Here is a 20,908-nt window from a genome sequence, read left to right on the forward strand (position 1 = left end):
TATTAATGAAAAATTATAACAAGTGAGCCAATAGACCTGCGTTTATCGCTATTATTTTCGTTGACGTCGTTGACATAATGTTAGCACGTCAAATGTCACTAAATATTGTTGATTAAAATTCCTTGGTTTTGAATTTTTACTACATACAAATGCACCATTGAAGTGAAAAATATTAATTTTATTTCCCTGCATAATAAAACAGGTGAAATACGGTGACTACTCTAATCTTAAAGGATTGTGACAAGTTTGGAGTTAAAATGTCCGGCTATCCAAATCCTAATGACTACTCCTGGCAACCTCAAAACAATACTCCTAACTATTCATTCAATACGTCGAATTCATTTGGTGATTCACAAACTTTAGGTAAAAAAACTTCTTACGTTTATAGGTTATTTGTTCTTGCATTCACGATTTTAACGCAATAATAAACAGATTTTCAGAATTTCACTGCTGACCAGCAAAATTACTCTTATGATCAAGGACAGAGTATTCCTGCTAACAACAATCAGTACTATAATCCTAATTTATTCACACCTGCACCTATACCTGGGGAATCAACCACAGAAACTTCAGAATTTGATGAACCCCCACTTCTTGATGAGTTGGAGATTTACCCAGACAGAATACTAGAAAAAACTTTAGCAGTTCTAAATCCTTTCCATGGACAATCCAAAGCAGATGATGCAAATTTCTTACTCAAAGACACAGACATTGCTGGACCAATAGCGTTTTGTTTAGCATTAGCTGTGTGTCTATTTCTTTCCGGGAACAAAGCACATTTTGGATATGTGTATGGCTTATCTCTAATGTCTGTTTTTCTGATGTACTTTCTACTATCACTAATGAGTCGCACAGAAGGTGTATTCACTATATACAGTGTAGCAAGTGTGTTAGGATACTGTATGCTTCCAATGGTAGCCTTAGCCGGCTTGGGCATATTTATAACACTTGATGGCAATATAGGCTACATTTTGTCTGCAATAGCTGTTATCTGGTCGGCTCTATCAGCTAGCCGTCTATTTGTTACTATGTCTGGTGATGCAGAACAAAGACCACTCATTGCATACCCGTGTGCTTTAGTTAATGGAGTTTTTGCTCTACTTGTTTTATTTTAAGTCAATTTTATTGTCCAGGCCCAGTTAAGACAGACACAGAAATAAGAATGTTTTTTATACATTCACTTGCTTTTTATTGTACACTGTTAATTATATTACAGAAGGAACACTTTTTTATTTACCAGCTATTTCTTACTTATACTAGGATATAATAAATAATAAGGAATAAAATATATTGTGTATAAAAATTGTTTTATTTCATTGTATTATTTAAACAAGATGTGGTAATGACTTATAAATCTTGTTTGGAGGCTAATGAAAGGGTAATTAAAGAAACTTGTCTCGGTTGCTCTTGAAGTTAAAATATTACCAATAATTATTTAAAATATTGTCACAAGAGATTTTTTCTGTATTAAAAGTATAAATGAAGTTTTGTGACGGAATAAATAAAACTCAATGATACAAATTAGCACAAGTAATATATTAATAATTTACAATTTAATATTGACTATTACATTTTAGTGTACTGGGTGGGTCGGTCACTAAAGAAATTCTTTAATATCATAATTTGTGCAAACGCTACACATACAATGGCCAGAGTTTCACCCATGGACCAGTAGTTCACACGCTCGTTCAGATCTTCTGCCCTTTTACGGCCCTGAGCCTCTCTCAGTCTGTGGTGTGTTTGATGATCAATAATTTTGTTTAATGCTGAATGGATTTCTTCGGCTGAAGTTTCCAGCTAAAATAGAATATATTTAAATTTAAAAAAGGAACAGTTAACTAAATATAGAATAAGATAGTGTTACATATGGCACACAACTAATTATTGTTGAAAAATGTTTTTTAATTAAACATTTCGTGTTCTGAATTATTAGGATAGCATTTTTTTTTAATTTAATCTAAGATCTGTTTGATATAAAGAGGTTTTTTATGAAACCTTTTATTTTAGATCTGATTTTTTTACTCATTGTTAAATGTTGATTATTTAAAATACCTGTGTCATCACTGTTGCATGATCTCCAATACCAGGCAGAGGTTCCTCAGGTCCTACATTCAGCTCCATATACACTAACTTATGTGAAAATGTACTAAATTCATTGCTAAAGCAAACTTTGTACACTCCTATAAAGTAAAATAATATTAATAAATAATAATAAATCTATTGATATTTTTACATTAAATTTGTTTGGAAGTTACTTCACCTGTGTGTTGTGCTGTAAATTGATGAGAGTCATATTGCATTTTCTGTTGCTGATATATTATTTGTTTATTAGGACCCTCAATTTTCACATCAACGTCATATTGGCCTCCAGTAATAACCTATTGCATATTAATTGACTATTATGAATTGAGTACATATTAATACATATATTACAATTACAATACATTATTGACATAATAATAATGTTATCGGTACTTTCTATATACGACGGGCTTTGCAAACCCAACAGGAAGAGCTGTTAAGAACAAACCATATATAAATAATAATGTTAAACGAAAACCAAAATGAACCTGATATTCCAGCGAGGCTGAGGTATTTTGTTCAATATCCTGATAAAAACATTCCATGGCGCTATCGGGTAATTCGAATGTAAGTTCGACACTTTTTGAAAAAATACCATTTATTAAGGAAATTAATATTGCTACGAGAAAAGGTGTAGTATACATTTTTGGTTTTTAATTTGTGAAAGCAGAGAAAATATCTAAAGTTTTACGCTAATATATCTCATTAACCTGTAAGTACTATTTGACAGTGACTTCGACATCAGTCACAGTCAGCAAACACGTATTATGCTTCATTCTTATTTGGAAAGTTGGTACCAACATTATATCTGTGTATTTTTAAGATGGCAATACATTTGTTATTTTTTAAATTTATTAGCGCAGAAAGAAAAATAATTATGAACTTTTTAAAAATGTAGTTTTATTTAGTCTTCTTGTTACATTTATTAAAAAATATGGTTAAATTTACATTTTCCTAAATCTTCGTATTAATTAATTTATACTTAATTTCATTAAGAAAAATGCAATAATTATTTATTATAAAATAAGCGAAATATATTTGTATCTAAAGAAGCAATAGCAACCTTTTTTTTCAGATACATCAATATGAATTTACTATAGCTGAAAAAGTTTAACTTTAGTTAATAATAATTAAATTAACATAACTTTTTTAAACAACACTTAAAAACCGTAACAATGTTCTGATATGCATAGTAATTTTGTAAATAAAACCATATTGCTAGAAGTTCGATAAAGATCGTTTAATTATTATATTCCTTTGAAATAATTTCTAAAAATAATTTTGTTTGTGTAATATTTGAAACAGAATTTAATAATCAGGTAAAGACCCATAAAGTCATATAACATGTTTGAATAAATGAAACAAATATTTTTCGATACGTGTATTCATTTTTGAACTACATACTCCCGACATTTCGGTTACTTTGCAGTAACCGTGATAACGGGCAGACAACATGTTTGTATATTAAAAAAAAATAGTGCTACTACTGATTTTTACTAAGTATTAAGTAATTATAAATGTAAGTCGGGAAAATCCTGTAATTACAAATATCATCGTAGCTTTTGGAGAATCATTTTAGGATTGTTCACTTTATTAATACCTCTTTCAATAGGTAATACACTAAATCACATCATTTTATAAGTAATTAAATTAAAATCAAAGATCAATGCCAATAGCTATAAACAAATACAAAAAAAAATATATATAAAAATTAAGAAATACGGATATGGTTGTGTCACATAAAACGTCTTATGGCAATATTTTCGCTATCTGTTTCCAATTTCATTATCTTTACCCGTTGTAGTTAGCAAATTATATTTCTGGTACATAAATATACATTTTAAACTAGCAGGCCCACCACTATATATAGATTAAAATTTAATATATATTCACTGAAACATCCTTGTGGACAAAGCTGTATTTAAAAGCTAGTTGGATAAAAAATATATTGCATTTTTTTCAACCTGTATGTATATATTATTATGAATAAGAACTTATTATTTATTTTCATGTTGTAACGTATACGAAACAATCATTTAAAAATTCGACGGACATCGCCACGGCGCGGCGGCACTATTATTTATCATATAAGAGTGACGCTACTAATTACAAAAACGAACACCTGGCCTTTGAGCCTGAAGATTTTTGACACCTCTTAAGAAATGTGATTGGCTGTCCTAACATCATGGCTATCATGAAATCTTAGATATGACTTTATAGTTTTAGAAATGTAATACCTATTTATTTTAATAGACCTAAGATTTCATAAACTTCCTGAAAACTGGCTGGTCTTCTACAATAATTTTAAGTGTCAACAGGTAAATATAACGATAAGATGTGTTATAGTTTTAGTCGAGACTGTTAAATTTTATTTCAATCAAAAGTTAATCCCGGATCGTGTTTCCTCCATTTTACACGACACTGGCAAAATATACTGTGCACGTCTTTGCACGGATGAAGGCCATATTATAAAAAAAGGTGTGTTCTATATTTGAATTTGATGTAGTATTAAGTATTACAATACATTATCATTACATATATATCATTATTCCATGAATAACATTCAAAAATTATATTAATTGATATATCGGCTTTATTATTAAAATGATACAATAAGGTGTAACAAATACAAGGTATGTAATACCAATTTTTTTTTTACTAATATCAGTTTGCTTAAAAACATATTTATGTTCACAGATACTATGAAATTAATAGAAATTTTAATTAGCTGTTACAATAAGGACTTTTTTGAATGGTAAAGTTCATATAAAGTAAAGTTTTGGGTTTAATAAAGTGACAACATAACAGTAAAACAGTTTATTTCGAAAATAAAAGACAATACATGATGGAAAATTTTAAAACATCACTTAAGTATAACTATCGCTGGATTTTAATGTAAAAAGCCATGATTTATTTTAACAAACAAATAAAATACTGTGATTATCTTAAGTTATTCTTATGTGCAAGGTATAAGGAGTTAAAATGCAAAATACTTAAATTCGTATATAATGAGTTTAGAAGGCGAGGCCGGCGTCGGCGTAGGTTGTGAAGATTTTCTCGATGGAGTTGGCGTACGCCGCCGTCCTGAGGTCGAGACCGAGGTTGAATTTCATGGCAGTTTTCATTATGGCCTGGAATTATTATACAATATTGTATGTTTAAGTAATAATTATTAATTTTTTAGGTTTTAGAACGATATCATCCTATACATATGAAGCAGAATGAAGGTTTCATGCTAATACATTTTTTTTAATTTTCATGATGAGAACACTGCTTTTTTTTTTTTACAGTTACCTATTGATATAATAAATTAAAAATAAATATATAGTCCAGTATATGTAAGACGACTAACCCTTGCGGATCTTTCCATGGTGTAGTCCAATCCTGAGTGGACGATGTCTTTCTCGGAGGCTCCTGAGATCCTCTTCTGGAAGGCCTCGGAGGCCGTGACGGGGATACGACCTCCGACACGACCGAAACGACGCTCCAACGACTCTTGGACTGACTCTGATGAACAAAATTAAAAATAGTTATTGCTAGAACATATTGTTAAAAGGAATTTTTGTCTCAAAGACACAACAAACGCATTTAAAGTACTTAAATTAAGTTCAGGAATAAAATTTACATATGTGCATACTCCTTAATAGTCTGTCAGAGAATTTGCAATAGATTACAATATACAAAAAAAGTGACTACGACCGATGAGTTCAAGTGCATAAAAGGTATTTTTATATAATAGAAAATTTGTTACAATTTTTTTGTGAAATAAGGAATATCCATAAGGAAAATGAACAAGAGCGTTATATGTAAGAATTACATTACTGTACTTCAGTAAGTCTTACACATTATAGTGTTGTAAGTTAAGTAATATGTTGTATTCGTACCGAGTAAGTGGTAGTTGGACTCCCTCTCGTACTTGAAGGTGAGTCTACCATAAGACACGTGGTTTAGGTTCTTGAGCCACTCAAAGAAGGACACGGTGACACCTCCAGCGTTGATGTACAGGTCCGGGATCACCAGGATGTTGCGGTCTATGAGGATCTTGTCCGCCGCCGGCGTGGTCGGGCCGTTGGCAGCTTCGGCGATTATCTGTTCATACATATTTAACAATTTTATTATGTTTTTCAAGTTAAACTTCGGACGTGGTTGCGTTAAAAGTTTAACGCGTGGGGGAGGGGGGGAGGGCGATAAAAAGAGACTGAGCGAGAGGGAATGGCGCTCGAACGCATGCGGGCAATCAACTGTGACTCGTAAGTAATGTTAACAAAGTTTGTCTTAGAGAAACACTAATAATTCCTTAGAAATCAATTTTTACCCCCATCCTGTTTTCATTCCTACATTACGAAGTTTATATTTGTTTATAGTTAGTTGTATTTTCTTTCATATTCTCAGTCTACTTTTAGAATTACTTGATTAAAGTGAGTAAAAATTTGTTATCGTTTGGCTTGGTATGTGTAAAACTCATAACTTTTAATTAGGTACATTAATGACTGATGGTTGCAGATACTTCTGTTTTCATCGCCAGATTTACTGACAAAAATTTTATTTTATAATTATTAGAAAATATAATATTTTAAAGGAAAATTACAAATATCCAGATTATGTAGAGTAAACAAAAATTGTTTGTTTGTTATCTTTGAATGTTCGAGGCTATACTAACATCGCCTCTGTTAGGGGCGTGTCTTTCTTATCTTATCGATATTGTGAGAATATAATTTATTTTTAACAAGCGTGACGTCATAATCTCCCGATACGTCATGCCCAATGAGATTAACTTCAACTTATATAATTGTATGGAATTAGAAAATCGATAATCTATTTGAATGGAATCCAAAATAGGAATGTTTTAAATGACATTGTCTAAAAAGTTTGGACCTATTTTCACTAACAGATAGCAAAAATTTAATAACAAGTAACTCATGGTACTTTTTTTATGAGTATAACAAAAATAGCGACTTTTTAGAGAGGAAATGTCACTGTCACCGCTAGTTTAAAAATATAAAAATTATATTAAATAAACAATTTCTTAGTTTCTGAACGTAATACATACCTTAGCCTGTATTTTGTGAGCGTTCTCCTTGTGTATGACTTGTTCCACAGCTGCTGGTACTAAGATGTCGCATTTCTCGTACAGCATGTTCTCACCCTCGTAGGGCTTCGCCCCCGGGAAACCGACGATAGTTCCGTTCTCGATCCTGTAGTCCTCGAGAGCCTATGATTCATTAAACATAGTATATACATATATATTATATAATGACCTCTGGTCTCACATTGGGTGCGTGATCATATAGTTCTAAATAATTTGGTAGTACTTTTTCGCATTATAAATGCAATACAAAAGATTCTTATCGGACGATCTTGAGATGTCCGTCCTATCGTGACAAATAAATCACTGATTACATATATCAAATTTTGCTTTATTCTACATATCACACCACTTAACTATACCTGATATAAGGAATATGTAAATATGGAACAGATAAAAAATTCAATTCGAAATTTAACGGAGCCAATTAGGTGTAGTTAATAAAATAAATGTTCTTATTTCAAATAGCGACTGATGACGTCACACTATATTGATTAGTTATCGGAGCTGTAGTATTTACAAATATTTAGAATTGCAAATTGTTTTCCATATATAAACAAGCTTTATGATAGGTGTTAACGATCAAAGCATTAAATAGCACTTCAGAATCATATGAAGCGATCTCATACGAGATTATAGTGTTCCATATTAAAATTGCTATCATTTAATTAAACTTTGTTTGCTGTTAACAATGAGGTATTAAAATCGTTATGAACTGAATCTTTCACACATTTTTCATGCACGTATGGAGAAATAAGTGCAAATATTTCCGAATTTATTAATGTCGGTTTATTAGCACATAATTTGCTTATGTTTAATATCAATTTATACGTACTTTATACAGACTTAGAATCTTTTCAAAGTAAATGTACTTGAACTAGTATCTAAGTTAAGTTAAAACTAAGTTAAGACTATTTCAATACGGCGACCTACATTGATAGGTTTTCAGATTAGAGTGAGATGCTCTCGGACAGCGAGACGATGATACGAATTACGAAGATTATTAATAAAAATAATTCATGAAATTTAAATGTTTTAAATTATTTTGTACTTTTGTACGTAACATACGTAAGACAAGTGCCAGTGCTGTGGTACTTGATATATTCAGACCGTGCAATACCAATTAGGTCTACTTGTAATTCTATATATAGAAATGTATGGGAGAGTATGTGTGTGTGTATACTTATATAGATGTCTATGTATATTGGTATTGTCTCATTTAGCATATGTTTATATGCAGTGATTATATATGTGTGCATAGATACATTTATGTCGCTGCGAGTGTGTGTATGTTGTTGTGTAATGTCTGAGATGCCGCGTGTGTCTGTATGTCTGTTCTCACCTTAGGGTCGATACCGTCAGGGTTGTGGATGGCGCCGTCATGTTCGATGATGCCGATGCAGGTAGCGCCAGCCCTGACGAGGTAGCGACAGGTGTGCAGACCAACGTTACCGAAACCCTGGACTATGAAGGTCTTACCGCCCCAGCCGGGAGTCGTACCTATAATATAAACCTTTATGTATGGACTTGGATTGAAAAAGGCAGATTACGATTGGATCTTAAAAATATTAATATTAAATTAAGCATATCTTGTATGTAACCTAACCTCGGATGTAATTTCGAATTAACCAGCGTATTTTAATGCTTTCAATATCTATTCATATCAAATTTTCTTACCTAGTTGTAGCAAAAATATAAAAAAGAAACATATTGGACATTTGGCAAGGCTAATAGAATTATTAAAATATTTAATTTATTATGTCCAAATGATAAGATAGTGAGTAAGTAGTTTGTGTACACAACATATTTCAGTTTCTAGACGTCTGTTAATGTCAGCTGTGTGCGGGTCGTCATGTGTTTCAAATATTTCATTAAATGCCTTCATTCTGTTCGACAAACTCCTTAGTGTTTCCTCCACACAGAACTTAAAATTATAATTCGACCTACACAAAAATACGTTGACATTGGCAGAAAATTCCACGATTCCAGTGCCAATGAACCATAGTAATAAAAAAAATATGTAATTTTTGGAATACTATTAAGTAAACTCACTTTATATAAGTTAACTAACCGATCATGCTCATATAGTTGGCTTCGTTGATGAAGTTTTCAAGACCGTGGAAGACTCCCCTGCCGGTAGCTGACACTCTGCCGTGGATACCGCCCTATTAACGGAACATCTTATTAAACTTATATGAATATATCTGAGGCAATTAATATGAGTATATATATGTATGTGTATTAGTACTCAATTCCTGAACGTCTGTTCTAATTTTGAAAGTATTTTAAGGTAGCATATAAAAAACCGGTGCAATATAAAAAAAAATGCGTTTTGATTACTGTGTTTTTTTTTTTTGTATGAAATATTCCTGTTATATAATGTTCGTACCTGGTTGATTGGTTTTCCAGTGACGCAGGCGTGAGCGTTGATATCTTGGAAGCCGATAGTTTTAGCGTAAGTGTCAGCGATCCAAGACATCTCCCTCTCGCCGGTACCCATGTCAGGGGCTGGCACGTCCACACCCGGCCCTGTTGGAAGACAGATATTTCGTATGGCTTACACTTGTAATGCCCTTGGATAACTCGTATCAGGTATAAAATAATTTTAGACCATAGAAACTATTATTATTTGTAGGATTGTATCCAAATTGACGTTGAATTTATTTTGATTTCGTATAAAATTAATTTTACTTTAACCATAATTTTAATAAAAAAATATTCTTCGCAATCATACGTAAAATAAGAAATATTCGGGACGAATTTCTTTTTATTATCTTTGAAAATCAATGTCTATAAGATTTCTGTGTTTTCTTTTTCTATTACATTGTCTGTAAATATATTGAAGCCAATGAAAAGTAAATAGGATTATCACACATACAGGTTCAACCTTTTTGGTTACGTAATACATATTGCGATTCAAAGATGATTCTTCCAATGTAGCACGAATAAAAAAAAGGTAAAAAAAGTATATTGTTTTGGCTATCAAATGTTATTTTTAAAACAATTTTACTACTTTCACACATTCTTTCTTTAAAAAACATTATAATTATAACAACTCTATGAAAAGTCTATAGAAATATTGATTCCGATATTGGAATAATGGCAGCAAAAAGATAATATATAAGTTTCATGTACAATCAATTGAATAAAATAAATTGCAATATTTATAATGCATTTATGTAATGTGTAATGTTTATCTGCGTCATAGAATAACTTGTTCTATTCGAATATACGATAATTACGGCTATTGTTGGCAGAATGACAACAGTGCGACCACGCCCACTTAAAAAAATAAAACGATCTAAATGTTATCAATTATTTGGCGGTATTAAATTTATTTATTGTGACGTCATCGCAACTGACGATCGAATGTGTCGTACTAAGATCACGTAATCTTGTCCTTTTTAATATACATAGTGATTTACACAACTAAATATACTTACATGATTAACGTAATCTCAAAGTAGCTCGTCAATAATCCCAGACAGTCACGGAGTGCAAATTAAATTAGTGCTTGGGATTTTGATCAATATTGATGTTATATTTATATAGAGTAGACTACTTGATTTTACAAAATCGTAGTACACACGAAGCGTTTCCTGTTTGTCATTTAATAACATACGTTATTACTACAAAATGCTAAGATTTATTAACAAAAAAATATATTAACTCTCCGTATGTGAAATCTAAAGGTTGCGCTAACCAAGTACTGATGTGATTCCTTTATTGTCTATATTAAATATTTTATGGAATCAAATAAAGATTTAATTCATTTGCATATTTATACTCATACAATAATGTAACATACCTATCACAACTATATCTGGTTATTGTTTCTTGTTACTTAATTTACGTGTTAAGTTCAAAACAATAATTTTTTTCAATCATATTAATAAGGCGTTAATGTTTCAGTGTTATATTTTTTTACAGCCTTTTATTATTTGTGTTCTGTCTTATACAAGAGAAAAATTGGATCTTAATTTAGTTTGCTCTTGAGACAATGTAAGTGGCAGCTAGTGTCTGCCAAAACTTCGACACTCACTAAAGTGAAACGAAACGAATTCGTAGAAACTAAATACATAGTTTTCTCTCGTTTGTACTTTGAAATTAAATTAAAATTAATAACCTAAGTAAGGTGCGGACATGTTATAAAAATATTAGATATATTTTATAGCTATTTACATCAATAAATTTAATGCCACTTAATCTGAATCATTCTGACCTATGAAGTCATTATAATTTTTTTTTATTATAACATTTTTCACATAAAATGCATTGTTTCAATAAAAGGTATAATTCGACAAATACTATGTAATTAATTAAGGAGTATTAACTCTTTGTTACAATTATTTTGCATTCAAATACAAACTTTTTAGAGTTACAAAGCTGAATCCTGGGGCTCATTAACGTGTTAATAGTGAATTTAGATTAATTAAATGGCATATATAGTATTTGATATTAATAAGGAATGAAGACATACTCTTGTATGAATGATGTACATATGTGAGAATATTTTATACTGTTACGTCATCAATTCATCAGCGTTATTCTTGCAAACTATCAATAGACAAAACACGTTGTTTTATATCTACGCTAATTGTCATAGACTATTTGAGTTTATTATAAATACGCTCGCAACTAAAGATCATCAACGTTAGAACGTCATTCATGAGTAAAGATGTTATATTTCTTACCAATAAATCCCTTCTTAGCGAGCTCGAGGGTGAATCGGCGAGTGATCTTCTCCAGCTCGTGTTCCGAGTACTCCTTGGGGTTGATCTTGATGCCGGCCTTCGCACCTCCGAAGGGCACGTCCACACACGCGCACTTGAACGTCATCAGAGCGGACAACGCTTTAACTTCGTCACGTGTCACGTCCGTTGAGAATCTTATACCTATGGAAATAAAAAATAATATAATATACACAATAAATATATAGTTCGAGTATATATCCATTAACATTTAAATTCAGATGAGAATACATAATAAATAAAGTTGTTCATGACAACAAACATTCATAAACATTTTATTATAACGCAACGCTGTTGTTGTTTTCGAATTGTTTTAATTAAAGTACATATATATGATACCAAAACGTAGAGATTACATCGATCAAAAAATCAGAAATCCACAGATCATGGTTATAAGGCGAAAGTGATAACACTATCAAATTGAATTAAATGATTCTGATATAGTGACGTCACTCGTTTCTATGCAAAGAAAATATAATACGTATAATTCTTAATCTTTATCATATCTTGTTACATGATTAGTATGGCACGTTGGCTTATGTGTACAATATAAGTACCAAGTAATAAGAATTGTTTGTTTATAAGACTGCATCTTCTAAATTTTTATGAAGTCCGTTGAATCAAATTACTACATCTCATTTGGAACTAACATGAACGAGATATGATCTAAGACCTTCGCGAGTTTTATTCATTTAAATAACTTGAACAGCACCACTAACAAAAAAGCAACTAACTCTTAAAGGTAGATTTCGTTATATAATGTATGCCAAAGACTGCCTTTTTTTCGTGTCTAGGAATCCAATTGTTCCTATTCTTTTCTCAAATACCTATAATCCCGACAGGTAGAAGGCAACTATAATCGTTAACAATCAACTAGACCGTCTAATATTCTTTCGCTAAAAAAAAAAATTTAGAAGGACAAAACATCTCGTGATCCTAAGAGATTATTCACGAACGGATATAAAACCTATTATTTGCAAGTTTTTTTTTTCAATAATGTTTGAATATTTCAATGTTGTTTTTTTTTTATGTAGCTTGATAGATGTGTTATTCTATCAGCCGAGTGTTATTATATAAGATTGTCCCGCCCCCAACCGTGATGACGAACGTGAAAACGATTTTTTCTATTTATGTACACCTTTCCCCACCCATATTTATATTTGATCGCTTTATTAGTACAATATATATAATGTTTAAATAGTATCTTGTATATCTTCTAATATTATATAAGTAAGAAGATAAATTTAGTTTGAGGTGAGGTCGTCACAGCCGCGCCTCCTGTTACTATGCCGTGATAAATAGAAAAAAAAACAACAGTCGAAATGACAAGTCACGTTCTGGGATATTTTCAGATGTTTTTTTTTTTTGTCATGAAAATAGATTTTAGACGATTAGTATAGATAAAAGTTTTATAACTATAATGTTTTATATTGGTGTAGTCATTGTTTTTGTTGTTACGTTTAGTTAATATTTTTATTAAGAATGGTGAATGAGGCAGATTATGTTTATTTTAAGTCTTTTAAGAATGTATAATCAAAATATTTATATTACTGGAGTTATTAATGGAGAAAATTCTTAAGATTATATGATGAAATATTTCGTAACATGACAAATATAGATTCTCGTTAACCTTTTACCCATTATTGGTTACAGAAACATGTTTATTCTAGATTTTAAGAAGAGTGATTATAATTAAAAATATTATAAGCAGGTCATTTATAATCTTATAGAATTTTTTCAAAGCAACCAACTACTTTTGTTGACTTTTTTCTCACATCCATTTTAAAACTTTCGTTTAAAAATCGAACCGTAAAAAAATTCGAATTGCCACATAATTAAGGTAATTTTAAATACGTTAAGAGTGATAGCATATATATGTTTGTGGAATGGAAATAAAATTTACGTAACGTAGAGAGGATGCGGACAATTACGGCAGTTAATTTGGACAACACATAATTATTTACCATCAACAATATAAATACAGAACAATGTTAAATTAATGCTGTTATTTTCCTCACAACTGCTAATGATTGATGTTAACTATAGTTTTTATGTAATGTATAGTTTTTTGGGACATTTTTGTTTAACTTGGTGAATCATTTGGTAACTTATAAACCATTGTATGCACTTTTTTTTACAAATCAAACTCTTTTTCCTAACATGCAAAGCTTTTGATATTTCTAATGTATATGAAGAATTATATTATCAAAAATATTCATTTAGACTTTTTTTATAAATTTATTTAAAGTTAATATGGAAATTCTCATCATTTATCAACTCAACTGTATAAATTTTTACATAGCTTTTTATATATCCCAAATTTTAACAAAAATCTAAGAGTTACATATTTACTTCATAACCCACAATATAAACAAAAGAATAAAAAAACCATTGAATGTGGGAAAGGCTGTCCGTTGCCCTTATTGTTATAACTTATAAAAACCTCATCCAGACAACCCTAAATGAATAGGAGGAATACATTAATGTGAGAGCAGAATAGTGAAAAATAGAAGTAATAAATTAAAGAAAGAAATAATAATAAAAATACAGTCTTATTAAAAAAATTAATAACTATTGTAGTGGAAATGTATGCTCTCTTTTTTAGTAAAGTTAGCCTCATGAAATTCACAACACAGACTGAATACAATCGGACAAACCAGAAACAAATATTTTTTTTTTATTTATATTAAAAGTGATTAGATACATTATATTTAGCATAATTTTATTGTATTCATAAGATATAACTAAAATAATAACTATATAATAAATAATTATTTAAAAAAAACTTATAATTTAAAAAAAAATATTACAGTATAATTATTATTACTTAATCTTAAACCAGAATAAGATTATCAAGATACAGAAAATTATATTATTGTGACTCTATGACTAAAAACAGTTGTGAAAAGTGTTCTTTTAATATTATTTATTTATTCATTAAGAATTATTTAGACAAAAGAGGTTTCCTTTGTTTCATTTAAGTCATAAGAGTAGGATATATATAATATATAATAGTAGGATATATAATAAAGAACTACCTTCAAAACATATTGAAGTTATTGCATTATATAACATTGATTTATCTGTTTATTTAACTCACAATTAATTTCTTTATCTACAGAGCAACTGTTATTGTTAAAAACATGATTATGTTTTTTTAAAACATTTCTCAACATAAAGACGAAAAGTAAAAAATAAGTTTAACTCTGTTCAAATTGTTTATACTGTCAACTTTTTTGCTAAATTATTTTTAGAAAAAAAAAATGCTGGGAAATGACATAACAGACATTAATACATAACTGAAATGACAGTCGGCTTTAAGACGAAAAGCTTGTGCATAAGTTTAAAATGGAGTGACAAGAGTAAATAAAATAGTAATGTTTAATGATTTAGCTAAATTAAAAGAGGTTATGTTCAAGCATATTTTGGTTATATACGTAACATTCGGCAACATCACGTGTCCAGCGAGCTATTAATAAATATCTATTAACAATGGGTATACCAGGTGAACCTAATAGTGATATAAGAATAGGAATCTAGAGGTCTTCGAGAGCTTACCTCCTTTGGTTGGCGTTCTGTGTGATGAATGCTGGGCTCGGTAGCCGAGAATCATTTCATAATCTCCGGAGTCACGTCTCAGGGGAAATTGAATTTCAAGAATGTGATCACATGGCTGCATCAGCTTGAGGATACCAGCCACCTTCTTTTTCTTTTCTTCAATTGATACTCTGGACTTCATGTCTTCAACCAACTTATCCTCAACGACTTGACAAGCACGATGGAAAAAATACTCCACCATGTCAAAAAATCTAGGATTTGCACTTGTTGGTATATCTCTAAGCCTCTCTGGGATTTCATGGCTTGAATATGTTCGGCAGCAGACATTCACAGCAGCAGGAGCAATTTTTACCGTATTTGCTACCTCATTTTGGATTGAATTTTTTAGAGGCGGTACAACCGATTTGGCAATGTTCTTTAGATGTAACATTTTTTCTTATTAAATACTATGTGGGGTAAGATAGTATTGGGTCGCTCTACACTTTTAATGAAAGTACACAAAAATAAAACGTGTGTAATTTTATATAACTAACTGCAGAGACGACCCGCCCCGACGAACGACTAGTCTCTGACTATGTCTGTCTCTATCACAATATCTTTAAAAGTTATTCAACCGGCCGGTAACGACCAATACTAGGTAGTGATTTTTTCCATAGACAAAAGAGGAACATATCCGTACTCCATAAACAATAGACGATGGGATCATGCGATCCGGTCATTGACGTTTGATGTGTTTATTTTCCTTTTTTGCAAAACATTGAATTAATTTTCTATGGATAAACTATATCCCGAAGTGGATTCAATAATCAATTAGGAAAAACTCATAAATAAGTATTAAATGACACGAGTCATTCAAAAATATCATTTTTTATACGATCTGTAAAATAGCAATTTGATATTAATGTTCTTAATTACAATTTTTATTTTAAATAAATAATAGTTTGTTCTTACTTTGAAAAAAATAAATCCATTGTGTGGAATTAAGAAGACAAGGTCTTTATGAAGGCTTTTAAATATTATTTTTCTTAGTATTTATAATCATTTTTTGTAACATCCTTTCTCAAAATTAATATTTTTGGAAGTTGTTAGTCTTTTCGATAATTCAAGAAATATGTTTTAATTTTTTGCCTATTTCGTATTATTCCCTAAGGAAAACAAAATTACAATGTATTTATTGTCAGGAGCAACATTTAATAAACTGTCATAACAATTTGACGTAACTGTCAGATAACATGCATTAGGCATTCTATGAAGTTTACTCTGAATGGGAACGAAATAAAGCCGCTATAAAACATAACCAAATACTTTTTACTTTATTGTTGTAAATTAGAGTAGTTTTAAAACACAGCTATGGCTTCAGGTCTAGAAAATTATATTAATCAGACAGTGTCTGTGATAACTGCAGATGGAAGAAATTTTATAGGCACATTAAAAGGATTCGACCAAACTATAAACATTATATTGGATGAATCCCATGAAAGAGTGTTTTCGTCGTCTACAGGAGTAGCACAAGTTGTTCTCGGGCTTCACATTATACGTGGTGACAATATAGCGATCGTCGGACAAATAGACGAGTCTATAGATAGTAGATTAGATCTCGGGAACATCAAAGCTGAACCATTGGGACCAATAGTACATTAATGTTATTTTAAGAATTTTTAATATTAATAAAGTAAGTATAAAAGTTCTCTCATTGTTTTCTTTATTATGATATTTTTTATTAACAACTATGTATTCGAGTCAACAATATATTTAAACTAAGGCCCTAGAGACAATAATTTAACATTATGAATTATATACAACATGGAAGATTTATTACATAATAAAACTTATATACATATATCAAATTCACTATTAACAATTCTGTTAATGTTTGTACACTGTAATTAAATGACACTTGAGTGTTTGTTAAAGTCTACCCTACATATTATGTATAATACTTCTAAAATGAAACAAAAGCAACGTGTTGTTCACAATTTTTCTATAAATAAATTAAAGCATTAATGATAACTTTATAAAAAACACATGTCGAAAACAATACAAGTATGTAGTTTTGTACTGACAAAAAAATTGATAATAAAATTTTGCAAATGTCTCTTATGAATAGTCCTCATTACTCGATTTGGTCACAAGAACAATATCTTGATGTCTGAAATAAAATAAAAAGTAATTAATATATTATGTGTTAAAAGATTCAAAGTTTTTTAAATGACCATATTTTGATCTATAAAAAAAACTAGTTATAATTTTAATAACAAACAAATAATACCTAAATAAGTAAAACACAAACAAAACTTGAAAGTTCATATTAATCACTTTTGATTATTTTTATTTCTATGCCATCTCTGAAATAAAGAAAATTGTTAAAACAAAAATTTCATGCACAATACAGCAAAATAAAGAAATTAAATGTTAAAAAAAGCTGTAACTCATACTGAAGCTAAAACAAATATACCTCTGCATTTTTTCCTTGTACTTTTGGCTATTGTAAGTTCTAAAGAATTGTTTTCCATATTCAAATGTTGCTATCATGATCGCACAAGCCGGTGCAACTTTAAATATTCTCGGCAATAATCCAGTAAAGAGACCTCTAATACCATGATTCTTGTAAATATTTCTTGCTATGTCTTGCATGTTTGAAGCCCGCTGCTGTATTTTACCATCTGGATATTTTAAATTCAATCAGTATATTCATTTAATGTTATATATATGTATATTTTTAAAATAAGATTTGTTTTACCTGTATAAATTTCCTTTTCACCTAATTCAATTTGTTGATGGGTCTTCACCACATCAAATGGCAATGTTACAAATGCAGCAATCTAAAAATATATATCATATAAAAATTTTAAATAAAGATCAGTGCAAGGTAATAATAATTAATAATAATAATTATTATTGTTATAAGAAGGTAAAAAAAATATTTAATTAATAGCCTATTATGGATGATAATAAGAATGATATACTCACACTGCCAGCCACAGAACCACAGAAGAAATTAAATAAAAATGAGTTCTTTTCTGAATCTGGCTTGTTAAAAATTCTTTTTGTTGTCTCAAATGTTGTCCAATATAGACCTAAATCAAAAAAAAGTAGTAATATAAATTGCTAAATGACAGGAGATAATGTCAACCATAATTTGTTGTCACCAAACAATGTATAAATTAAATATTTCAAAGTAATACAACTATTTACTTTACATTTATGTTGGCAGAATATACTGTGCCAGCAAAAGCACTAATTAATTTACTTTCTTTAAAAACTTTATTACCTGAGAATGGCACATCTCTAAGCAGAGTAGAACCCAAACCACGAAACAGTCCTTTGTATCCTTCATACTTTAGGACTTGTCGTAAAGCTAAATTGATTTCTGTAACAGACAAGTAGTATAAATAGAATATTAAGCCTCATTATTTTAGATAGTGTTATATAATGCATAGTTGCTGTGGTAACAATGAAAGTCATCAGAAGAGGTGACACCGATAATGCTTTATCTGAATAGTGGATATTTAGCAACTAAGAAGGTCAGACTGTTGAATATTTAGCTATCGGAAGTCCAGCCAAAAATAAAATTGCTTATGAGCCTAAATCTTTGATGAAGCCATGTCAAATCACTAACAACACATACATTGTGGTTGATTGTGACATCGATAAGGATGAAGCTGTATATTTGTGTGTATTTCCACCAAAGCAAAGGGAATATATGTGTTGATGATGCACCTATAAAATTTACATTTTTCAGTCTTATTGTATGAAAATTTTTTGACGTAATTAATATTTATTAGAAAATAAATGACATTCTATTTTATGTAAATAAAAAATAACGTACTGGCATTCATGAACAGTTTTATGTTAATAATAATATATACCTGAATATGTCAATTTTTTTGATTGCATCTTTGTCCTTATTAACTCTAACGGACTCACAAGAGTCACAGCTGTCATTCTAGCAGTGGCACCCGCTATAAGAGGAATCCACATTGGTTGAGTAGCTGCAGAAATTATAATACATAATTTTTAATTCATCATTATATTAAAAGCAGTCTTTAATATAATTGATTGCAACTAAGAAATATCATACAGTGACTGTTTATAACATTTCTAATGAAAAATATAATACTTACGATTACCAGTTGTGGTGTTATAGATAGTTTTCATTTGATATCTCAATTGTTCATAGGACACAAAATAAATCACAGTACAAGGAAGTGCAAGTATCAGAGTGGGACTTAGACCAGACCATAAAGCTGGGACACCTTCTAATTTCGCAATCTTGTAAAATGCATCCTTAAAAATAAATATAAATATAAAATTCACAAATTCCATAAGGACTATAGCTGTGACAATTTTATTCGAAAACATGACTTGATATCTTCGTATATGATTAAAAACTACTAACTATAGTGCCGTGAAAATGGACTCGTCTCGGTATCCAAGCAGTTTCTCCACATGGACATAGATGTTCCATTAAACCATTGCAATACAAATAACATTTGTTTGACAGCAAAGCCTTTTGTTGTGCTTGTAATCGAATCTTTACTACGTCTAGTGGTGTCACTAAAAATATTTTCATTCATTAATTACACATAATGGAATTAATAATAGCAATAAGATTTTCTTATTGAAACACAAAACTTACTAAATAACGAGGTTATTAATGCACCGGAACACGCCGATGCCATTTGTTGGAATGGAGTAATTCTAAATTGAGGATCGTCTTCTCGAATCATTATTAATACATTAATTTAATTTTTTCGTTTAAAGAGTGAAACTACTCTAAAGTCTAAATCTAGATATTAACAATAACAATATTGCACCATTGCTTGTCAAAGATCATATGTCTTCTGTTTCTGTCAATTTAATGTGCAGAGATTAAAAATAACACAAAATGAGAACAGAAGCAATATAAAAAAATAAAAAGAAATAATTTCAGTCTAATCTAAAATTAGCAAGTTTAATGTAATTAGTAAGTATAATATGGAATTATTTCTCTATAATTATATAAATGTCTTAGTTATATAGGTATAACGATGTGAAAGCTTATAGAGTTCAATTTTAAATATCATATAAAATGTCATTTTTAAAATAATGTAATAGGGTTTTTTTGATTTTATTTACAAAATATCAAATTTCTACTTTCAAAACACTATTATGTTTTTTAAATACCTAACATTTTATTTTTTCTTTAATGATAATAAGGATATGCTGAACCTATTTAAAGAAAAAAGACATTTATGTGATAAAACCGTAAGTTATAATCATAATTATTCTTTAAAAATACCTTATATTTCGTTAAAAATTAAATAAAATTCTTTCTGCAATGATCGTGGTATCAATAATTGACGAACACGTTTTTTTTTTAATTTACACATTTTATTGTAAAAACTTTCAGAATATGTAATATATTCTTTTCATTTATTACTTTCTTAAA

At 29.8% G+C, this 20,908-nt stretch overlaps 5 protein-coding genes across 6 annotated transcripts; 2 read left to right on the plus strand and 3 right to left on the minus strand.

Moving 5' to 3' along the window:
* Positions 1–89: 89 nt before the first annotated feature.
* LOC116769148 (protein YIPF5 homolog) lies at positions 90–1,303 on the plus strand. Its single transcript, XM_032660178.2, has 2 exons — positions 90–363; positions 433–1,303. The coding sequence occupies exons 1-2, from the start codon at positions 258–260 to the stop codon at positions 1,113–1,115; spliced, it is 789 nt and encodes a 262-aa protein (XP_032516069.1). The 5' UTR covers positions 90–257; the 3' UTR covers positions 1,116–1,303.
* A 212-nt stretch (positions 1,304–1,515) lies between these two features.
* Positions 1,516–2,831, minus strand: LOC116769348 (transmembrane emp24 domain-containing protein 7). Its single transcript, XM_032660421.2, has 4 exons — positions 2,571–2,831; positions 2,261–2,378; positions 2,053–2,180; positions 1,516–1,797 (listed from the first exon to the last, which is right to left on the minus strand). The coding sequence occupies exons 1-4, from the start codon at positions 2,724–2,726 to the stop codon at positions 1,567–1,569; spliced, it is 633 nt and encodes a 210-aa protein (XP_032516312.1). The 5' UTR covers positions 2,727–2,831; the 3' UTR covers positions 1,516–1,566.
* Positions 2,832–4,884: 2,053 nt separating this feature from the next.
* Positions 4,885–16,103, minus strand: LOC116769347 (glutamate dehydrogenase, mitochondrial). Its single transcript, XM_032660420.2, has 9 exons — positions 15,478–16,103; positions 11,863–12,063; positions 9,558–9,697; positions 9,240–9,333; positions 8,511–8,668; positions 7,133–7,294; positions 5,967–6,171; positions 5,435–5,589; positions 4,885–5,213 (listed from the first exon to the last, which is right to left on the minus strand). Exons 1-9 carry the CDS (start codon positions 15,905–15,907, stop codon positions 5,097–5,099), a joined length of 1,662 nt encoding a protein of 553 aa, XP_032516311.1. The 5' UTR covers positions 15,908–16,103; the 3' UTR covers positions 4,885–5,096.
* A 668-nt stretch (positions 16,104–16,771) lies between these two features.
* LOC116769184 (probable mitochondrial glutathione transporter SLC25A40) lies at positions 16,772–20,326 on the minus strand. 2 transcript variants are annotated; one of them, XM_061527847.1, is made up of 10 exons: positions 20,117–20,326; positions 19,877–20,034; positions 19,602–19,764; positions 19,347–19,469; positions 18,749–18,847; positions 18,448–18,554; positions 18,218–18,299; positions 17,933–18,140; positions 17,747–17,822; positions 16,772–17,626 (listed from the first exon to the last, which is right to left on the minus strand). In XM_061527847.1, the coding sequence occupies exons 1-9, from the start codon at positions 20,205–20,207 to the stop codon at positions 17,786–17,788; spliced, it is 1,068 nt and encodes a 355-aa protein (XP_061383831.1). In that variant the 5' UTR covers positions 20,208–20,326; the 3' UTR covers positions 16,772–17,626; positions 17,747–17,785. The 2 variants fall into 2 exon arrangements, with proteins under 2 accessions (XP_061383831.1, XP_032516104.1); XM_032660213.2 differs by lacking the exon at positions 17,747–17,822.
* On the plus strand, positions 16,828–17,165 carry LOC116769349 (U6 snRNA-associated Sm-like protein LSm8). The gene has a single exon (XM_032660423.2). The coding sequence runs from the start codon at positions 16,828–16,830 to the stop codon at positions 17,116–17,118; it is 291 nt and encodes a 96-aa protein (XP_032516314.1). The 3' UTR covers positions 17,119–17,165.
* Positions 20,327–20,908: the final 582 nt, after the last annotated feature.

This window comes from Danaus plexippus, chromosome 5 (assembly GCF_018135715.1).
Source record: "Danaus plexippus chromosome 5, MEX_DaPlex, whole genome shotgun sequence".
Lineage (NCBI taxonomy): Eukaryota > Metazoa > Arthropoda > Insecta > Lepidoptera > Nymphalidae > Danaus > Danaus plexippus.

What these genes read in the sequence shown, in the direction of transcription:
- LOC116769184 (XM_032660213.2), bottom strand. Translation starts at nt 20,207, where the DNA reads ATGATTCGAGAAGACGATCCTCAATTTAGAATTACTCCATTCCAACAA. An exon ending in ATTAATAACCTCGTTATTTA is followed by an intron (nt 20,035 to 20,116) that starts GTAAGTTTTGTG and finishes AAATATTTTTAG; the next exon opens with TGACACCACTAGACGTAGTA. An exon ending in TCCATTTTCACGGCACTATA is followed by an intron (nt 19,765 to 19,876) that starts GTTAGTAGTTTT and finishes TTTATTTTTAAG; the next exon opens with GATGCATTTTACAAGATTGC.
- LOC116769148 (XM_032660178.2), top strand. Translation starts at nt 258, where the DNA reads ATGTCCGGCTATCCAAATCCTAATGACTACTCCTGGCAACCTCAAAAC. An exon ending in TGGTGATTCACAAACTTTAG is followed by an intron (nt 364 to 432) that starts GTAAAAAAACTT and finishes AATAATAAACAG; the next exon opens with ATTTTCAGAATTTCACTGCT.
- LOC116769349 (XM_032660423.2), top strand. Translation starts at nt 16,828, where the DNA reads ATGGCTTCAGGTCTAGAAAATTATATTAATCAGACAGTGTCTGTGATA.
- LOC116769348 (XM_032660421.2), bottom strand. Translation starts at nt 2,726, where the DNA reads ATGTATACTACACCTTTTCTCGTAGCAATATTAATTTCCTTAATAAAT. An exon ending in ATTTACAGCACAACACACAG is followed by an intron (nt 2,181 to 2,260) that starts GTGAAGTAACTT and finishes TTTACTTTATAG; the next exon opens with GAGTGTACAAAGTTTGCTTT. An exon ending in ATGCAACAGTGATGACACAG is followed by an intron (nt 1,798 to 2,052) that starts GTATTTTAAATA and finishes ATTCTATTTTAG; the next exon opens with CTGGAAACTTCAGCCGAAGA.
- LOC116769347 (XM_032660420.2), bottom strand. Translation starts at nt 15,907, where the DNA reads ATGTTACATCTAAAGAACATTGCCAAATCGGTTGTACCGCCTCTAAAA. An exon ending in CAGAACGCCAACCAAAGGAG is followed by an intron (nt 12,064 to 15,477) that starts GTAAGCTCTCGA and finishes TTATTTCCATAG; the next exon opens with GTATAAGATTCTCAACGGAC. An exon ending in CTCACAAAATACAGGCTAAG is followed by an intron (nt 6,172 to 7,132) that starts GTATGTATTACG and finishes ATGTATGAACAG; the next exon opens with ATAATCGCCGAAGCTGCCAA.